The sequence below is a fragment of the Populus trichocarpa genome, chromosome 6 (genome assembly GCF_000002775.5).
Source record: "Populus trichocarpa isolate Nisqually-1 chromosome 6, P.trichocarpa_v4.1, whole genome shotgun sequence".
NCBI lineage: Eukaryota > Viridiplantae > Streptophyta > Magnoliopsida > Malpighiales > Salicaceae > Populus > Populus trichocarpa.
Window position 1 is genome coordinate 5,003,351 of NC_037290.2, and position 7,716 is coordinate 5,011,066.

A 7,716-nucleotide genomic window follows, 5' to 3' on the forward strand; every position below is an offset into this window, starting at 1 on the left:
AAAATTATTTTTAATATTAGCATCTCTAACAACCAAAATCATTAAAAAAAATAATTTTAAATAAAACAAATAAATTTTAACCAACCGTGATGTGAAACAAACCCTTCCTATCTCTGTAGAAGTTCACCTTCCCCTGTCTTTTTCCCTGTATAAACCAACACAACTCCATAAGTTCACCTTCTCCTTTTGTCTTTTTTTCCTACATAAACCAACACAGCGAACCTTCTCGCGGATCAATCAAGTGTGAAAGAGTCACTTCACTATTAAAATCCAAAAGTTGAACGTGTCTATATCTACATTACACTCTACAGTAATTTCACTATATCTTTTACTTTTTTATTTTATTATATATATATATATAATAACTTTTGAATTTTTGAGAGGAATTAACGCTAATGATGAGAAAAGGGTAATTCCTCTCAAAAATTCAAAAGTTATTATGTTTCCTCCGGTAATCAAACAGAATTCGATTCTTGCAGTTTTGAGTTTTAGATTGAGAGTGAAAAGAAAAGAAAAGATGAGCTGACTAATTGTAATTAGAATGATGAAGAAAGTAACGAGAATGGTAGGAAAATATGAAGTTGGCCGTACAATTGGCGAAGGAAACTTCGCCAAGGTCAAATTTGCTCAAAATAGAGAAACTGGAGAGAGTGTAGCCATGAAAATTCTCGCTAAATCAACCATTCTCAAGCACAAAATGGTTGATCAGGTAGCTTATCACCACTCAATCTCTCTCTTTTAACTTAATTATCATTTTTTATTTATTTGAAAGTTAGAGAGGAGGTAAGTAAGGTTAATTTTCTGGGTTGGCAGATAAAAAGAGAGATATCAATCATGAAGATTGTGAGACATCCTAACATAGTTAGGCTGCATGAGGTAATTATTTTTTATGTATTTATTTATTACTTTTTTACCGGTAATTATGGCCCCTTTTTTTAATTTATTTGTGGTATTATTGCTTAATTATTTTGATTTATTGATTGATTGAATTATAGGTTTTGTCGAGCCGGACGAAGATATATATAATTCTTGAGTTTGTTACTGGAGGAGAATTATTTGATAAAATTGTCAGTGTTTTTAGCTTCTCTTGTCTTGAAATGTTGAGGAAATGCTGAGAGTTTCTAAGTAAAACTATTATTAATGCTAGTGGTTAGTTTAGCAAATATACTAGTGAAGGATTTTTGTGTTGCTTCTTGATGTGGATGGACGGATGTACAGGTTCATCAAGGAAGACTTTCCGAAAATGAATCGAGGCGGTATTTTCAGCAGCTTATAGATGCTGTTGCTCACTGTCACCGGAAGGGTGTGTACCACAGAGACCTGAAGGTGAACAACCAACAGATTGTGTAGTTGAGCATTTGACTTGTTGATTTTCTGATTGGCCCTGCTCTGATTAAGTCTCCTTTTTTTTTCTTTTCTTTTCTGTGTAGCCTGAAAACCTTCTTCTTGATGCTTTTGGGAATTTGAAGGTTTCAGACTTTGGATTGAGCGCGTTGCGCCAGAAAGTAAGCATATGATTATCTTACTTCGAATAAACACACACATATACATACTATCGATTTTTCTTATCCATCTCTCTCTAACTGTGTGTGTTTTGTCTGTGTTTATTTCTACTTAAAAATGGAGGGGGTTGGACTTCTTCATACAACGTGTGGAACCCCAAATTATGTTGCACCTGAGGTATATTCTCAAAAGACAGTGGAAATATATGATTTGGTCTCTCGTGCCATATCTGCATTCTATTACTTTAAATAATTTTTCCATCTATGCCAGCATTTGATACCCTGCGCTGTTGTATGATTTCCAACATGAGATGCATCGTTTTCACAAATTATTTCTCTCTGCTTTTCTTAATTTGTTCTTTGTTATGGAAAAGGGGTTGCTGGTTGAGGACATGGATAAGTCTAATGCGGCATTGGGTTGAGGATCATATTGGAGGATGGAGAATTAATGTCAATATGTTTGAATTGGTTGCTCATCCTTTGAATTTAATCTATGTACTTTGTGGAACTTATTCCTCCTCATCTGCTATACATGAACTTTTCTTCACGGCTCATCTGCAGCTTCACTGTTTCTTAGAGCAAGTAATCTGTAGTTTTGGAATTTCCATGTAGTCCAATCATGAATGCAACTTTCTCCATTTATTTCCTGGTGTAGTGTTGTTCCTCTGTTTTCTTAACACAGTTTCTTACATTAAACCACTACCTATCAGGTACTTGGTCACCAGGGTTATGATGGAGCTGCTGCTGATGTGTGGTCATGTGGAGTCATCCTCTTTGTTCTAATGGCTGGATATCTTCCATTTGAGGAGATAGACCTTCCAACCTTGTGCCGAAAGGTTAGCTGCTTCATTTTTTTCTTTTGGAGGAAGTGAACAAGTGAAGTGCTTCGTGTATGTCATTTAGTTATTTTTTCAAAATCTCAATTGTACACTCATTCACTGTCTTACTATCAAGTTCAGCAAGGGCACTTTTATTCAACACAAAGGGTTCCTATTTGTAAATTAAAAGCTTTTCGAGCAGCCACTCTTGTTCTTTTTCTTCACTTGCAGTTCTGCATGTACAAGTACATAGCAAGAGCAGCTTTTTTTGTTCCTTTTTGTTGGTTGTTCTGGGTACTCATTCCCATGTGTATGCCTATATTAGCATTATATATCTTGTCTTTGTAGGTTTCAGTTCCAAACAGGCACTGATACCCTTGCATTTCTCCTAACCATGCATGGGGAAATGGTGTAAAGCCTTTGTACACCTTGTTCTATTCCTCAAAACACAACCTTACTTGTTGTACTACGTTGGATTATATATGTATTTATAATTTCCACAAGCATGATGTGGACACTCCTAACTGTTTTTCTTGTTGATGCATGGATAAATGCTGCAAAGTATTCTTGTCCATTTTGGTTTTCTCCTGTGGCAAAAGCATTGATAGATAAGATACTCGATCCCAATCCTAAAACTGTGAGTTCTTTACTTCATTATATTAACCTTATAACTGATCTGGGACTTTGTCCTGGAAATTAAATGCCCACATGCAAAACTGTTGTGGTCTGGATCACATCATGTCTGAAACTTATGATTAGAAAGGACTTGAATATCAGTTCAGTACACCTCGTATTCATGGTATTCTTTTCATCTGAAAAAAGTGGTTCTCTGTTGCTGCAGCGTATAGGGATTGAGGGAATTAAAAAACATCCATGGTTTCGGAAAAGCTATGAGCCTGTTGGACATAGTGAAGAAGAGGAAGTGAATTTGGATGATGTTCATGCAGTTTTTGATGACATCGAGGTTGGTATCATCACTTTTAAAATACTAATGCAAGCATTAAATTCTGCAGTTGAATGCATGCTACCATCACCAATGCATTGTAACATGCATCATCTGATACCCCTTGTTCTCTGGTGGGTTCTTTTTTTTTCTTTTGTTTTACTTTCTTGTGGTACCGTAATGTTCCCTGATGGCCTGCAGACATCATTTTATTGCCTTTTAAGCTTTCTTACTTCTCTATCTACTTGGTGATTCTTGGAGCTACAGGATCATTATGTAGCAGAGCAATTGGAGAACAGTGAGGGCGGTCCTTTGGTAATGAATGCATTTGAGATGATTGCCCTATCTCAAGGGCTGAATCTATCAGCATTGTTCGATAGACGTCAGGTACAGTAAATTTTTCAGAGTTATGCTGCCAGTTATGACCAAAACTAGTGTCTAGCCTGTTGTAGGTCAAGGTTCTGGAGTCGAATTTCATGCGAGGCTAAGATTATTTGATAAAAGAAAAGCAAAGAATAAGATAGTGGAGACATGATCAAGAGTCATGTGATCAACTTCCTGAACTTTCCATCAGTTAGAATGTTATCTATGATATCCAGCAACAACATTGTCATTGTAATGGTGAACAATATTGATCTTGTTGCTTCTCGTAGTGCCTTACTTGGTTTCTTTGTAGTTGCTGTGGTTATTAGATCCTTTCCCTTGGTTCAAGCAGTATGTGATAATAAATCGAAGTGCCTTTATGTGTTTTGGCTGATGGTGCGCTTTTCCTCTGGAAGGATTATGTAAAAAAACAAACTCGTTTTGTATCCCGCAAACCAGCAAAAGTTATAATTTCAGCATTTGAAGCTGTTGCGGAATCAATGAATCTCAAGTTCCATACACATAATTACAAGGTATAACCTGACTTGTTATATTTGTATGAAATCCCAATTTAACATTTTCATTCATGCCTCTTGGCGTGCTGCGCTGTTATTCTGCCACAGATCATGATCTGCATATGCCCCAGTTTGGTAGAAACCACTAATAAGTTGCCTGCATTTCTTAAATAACATAGTTTGGTGCAGAAATTTCCATGAATTTTCCTTGTAACATTTCCCCCACTTTTTGTCTGAAATGGGGCATTGTATGATAAGAGAAGAGTGGAAAATGTTACTGATAAAGAGCAAATACAAGCCAGGAATTAGCAAACAAAGCTAAATACACAAGCAACCTCATGGTACTACAGAAAAATAATTGCCAGAAAATTCAGCTACTGAAGGTTCTGATATGTAGGATTTGAATAAGATATAACGAGCTTATCTCCATTTCATTGCTGTTGATTGTGGAAAGTAATTCTTGTAGACAAGACTCGAAGGAATATCTGAAAATAAGGCTGGACAATTTGCAGTTGTTCTGGAGGTAACTTCCTAGATTTCATTTCATTCCTCTCTTCAAATTTTTTAATCTGCAAAAACTAAGGTGTCAGTGGTTTCAGAACAAGAACTATACCAAAAAATTGTCTTTCATGCTCAGGTTTATGAAGTTGGTCCATCACTTTTCATGGTAGATGCACGGAAGGCATCTGGGGAAACTCTTGAATATCACGAGGTGAATTCATTTAAATCCTGAAAAATTTCCCCTGCCATCTAGAAATCACACACACTCTCTTTTCTTTATTTTTAAGAATATGATAATGTTGCCCAACTCTATGCATAATAGTAGTGCTAAGAACCCATCTAACCTTGAGAAGAGAGAGGAGGGGTGAAGTTAGATTCGCTCAATCATATGTATGAACAGAAGTAACTTTGTTATAGTAGGTCACTGGAATTTAACACCTGCTGAATCTTAGGCAACTCAGATAAAAGCCCACTTTAGCAATATGGTTTGGTTAGCTCTGAAAGGGGGAAATGCAGGCATCTTATATGATGTTCATTTTTAATTTTGTGATTCCAGGCATCAAGGATCATATTTGCTACATGTCTTGTCTCATGGCCTCAGCACATTATTTTTGGTCTTTCATTGTTAAAATGTGTTCACAGCCTGTTCTCCACTTAAGATCATTGGAAGCTCTGATATTGACTTCCTACTATTTGACTAGGTTCAAACACATTTTCTTATGGTTTGCTAATAAATCCTAAGAATCCTCCTTTCGTCATGTTCTTAACTGCTACTCTAATGATACTAGATAGTGCTGGCATTACACGTATTACAGATTTTTTCCTTCACTCAGGTATCTCCAGTGAGATAGCTAGCATGAATTTGAGTGTTTGCTCTCATAATGGAAGTTTTAAGGGTTATTGATTTGTTGATTTTGGTGGATCAGCTAACTCATAAAAGATGTCTTAATAGCATCTGATGGTGATTTAGAATTCATTGGTTTGCTATTGTTGCTATTATAGACGTCCAGATTTTGTAATAGCCTGCAAGGCTATTATCTTTCAACGCTGGCAACACCTTTATCATTGGCTTCCTTCCCTTTTCAGTTCTACAAGAACTTCTGCGCTCAGCTAGAAAATATCATCTGGAAACCTCCAGAAGGGTGCTAAAATTCCAGCCTGCTTCATACAATGACTTCCTGATCCAGTTTTTTGGGTGCGAAGCAAATCAGTGACCAAAAGGGCAAAAAGGAAGGTATTCTTCCCGATAAGAATTTCTAGAAATAGGCATTGATGGCATGGCAGTGTTACTTGTTTCTGGTTCATATATTGTAGTGCTTGATAATTTATTATCTGCGGTGAAATCTATTTTGTTGTAGAACTTGAGAGTTGAGATCACCAATTACTTGTTAACAAGGGATGACAATGGAATTATCATGGTTTTTATTATAGAAATTTAGATGTTTATATCTTATCAACTATCAGGATATATATATCCCGGGTTAGTTTAGATTGAGTTCAATAATATCTCATCTCCATTGCCATCACTGCGCACTGGTTCTTCAGCCGCGTTTGATGCTTCTACATTGCATTATTCTCTTGCTTGCCTGCCATGACCATCTTAGCTTTACCTTGCCATGACCATGGCTCTTAACTAACCTTGTCTTCTATCTTCCTACTCTCCCTTCTCTTCAAATTTGTACTTTATAAATAATATTATATAGTTTTCGCAATTGTTTTGAGGAGACAAGTTGGTATTCTCTTGGATGAAAGTTTTTGACAAATTGGAAAATTAGCACATAAAATTAAAATAATTTACAAAATAATATAGGAGTAAAAAGTTTTGGAGCACATGACGTGACTAGATCTTCTCTTAGGGGCCCACCAGTTCATAAATATATTTACTAGGTCATTCACGTAATCTGTTTAAACAAATTCTTATTTAGTTATGACATATGTCGATACACGACGTCGGGCGACGGCTCCCGTCTTTTTTGTTTATTTAACAAAAAGGGTTTTTTTTTCTCGATTGGGGGAAACAAAGATTTTATTGGAATCGCCATCTAGTAATTTGAGGGAACTAGAAATCCCAAATTAGACACTGGTCCCAGAGACTCGGGTACGGGGTTAGTTATGATTAAGGGAAGGTAGACACCACCCTTAAAACATCCTTTCAATAGAAAGGTTACCCTTACTTGTGTGTTTTTTGTTTGATTCAAATGCTATTATATTTTGGGTTTATTTGCAATTTTTTAAATGATTAACGTCGGTCCCTAAAAATAGGAGACACGTTAAAAATGACATCAGTCCCTAAAAATTAGGAGACTCGTCTAAAATATTGACGTTTGTCCCTAAAAAGGAGAGTTACGTCTGGGTTACCAAAAGAAATAATGGATATAATCCATTATATTTTGGGTTTATTGGTAATTTGTTTTTTTTCAAATGGTTAACGTCGGTCCCTAAAAATAGGAGACACGTTAAAAATGACATCAGTCCCTAAAAATTAAGAGACTCGTCTAAAATATTGACGTTTGTCCCTAAAAAGAAGAATTACGTCTGGGTTACCAAAAGAAATAATGGACATAATCCATATTTGGTATTTATATTTTTGACATCGGTCCTTTTTAAAAAAAAGAGACGTGTCGACTTTGGTTTTTGTATTTTTTTACAACATGCAAGAAAATTTACAAGCATTTATATATGAAAAAAATATCAAAAATATCAGTAGAAACCCAAAAAAATACTTGAGTGCCACTGTATAGGTAAAATACTGAAATACCCTCGAATTTCTCTGAAAATTACGAAAATGCCACTGGCGGCGCGTGTGGCACACGCGCGGCTACTGTTGGCGGCGGGGAGATTTCCCGGCGAGATTTCTGGCCAACCGATGGTCGATCCTGGTAGATCTGATGTCGAGGATTCTTATGGTGGTGGTCTTGACGGTCTTTGATGGCTGATGAGCGAGAATCGACGACTTGAAGCTTCGGTGGCAGCCGACGATCGCGGCCCTTTTCCGGCCAAATGGGGCGGAGAAAACGCTGAAACTGGCTGGTTTTTTGCTTTATATGAGGATAGCGACCTTTCTGTGGTGGTTT

At 36.5% G+C, this 7,716-nt stretch overlaps 1 protein-coding gene across 12 annotated transcripts; it reads left to right on the forward strand.

The window, feature by feature from the left end:
• The first annotated feature begins 354 nt into the window (after positions 1 to 354).
• Positions 355 to 6,093, forward strand: LOC7474692 (CBL-interacting serine/threonine-protein kinase 24). 12 transcript variants are annotated; one of them, XR_008059582.1, is made up of 14 exons: positions 355 to 709; positions 814 to 876; positions 996 to 1,067; positions 1,219 to 1,326; positions 1,431 to 1,505; positions 1,627 to 1,680; positions 2,213 to 2,337; positions 2,867 to 2,957; positions 3,162 to 3,284; positions 3,531 to 3,650; positions 4,043 to 4,159; positions 4,321 to 4,664; positions 4,779 to 4,853; positions 5,729 to 5,746. XR_008059582.1 is itself a non-coding variant. In XM_052454182.1 (14 exons), exons 1-13 carry the CDS (start codon positions 542 to 544, stop codon positions 4,810 to 4,812), a joined length of 1,245 nt encoding a protein of 414 aa, XP_052310142.1. In that variant the 5' UTR covers positions 355 to 541; the 3' UTR covers positions 4,813 to 4,853; positions 5,729 to 5,871. The 12 variants fall into 12 exon arrangements, 8 of the variants coding, with proteins under 8 accessions (XP_052310142.1, XP_052310144.1, XP_052310146.1 ...); XR_008059583.1 differs by lacking the exon at positions 5,729 to 5,746 and having other exon boundaries at positions 4,321 to 4,524; positions 4,608 to 4,664; XM_052454182.1 differs by having other exon boundaries at positions 4,608 to 4,664; positions 4,741 to 4,853; positions 5,729 to 5,871.
• Positions 6,094 to 7,716: the final 1,623 nt, after the last annotated feature.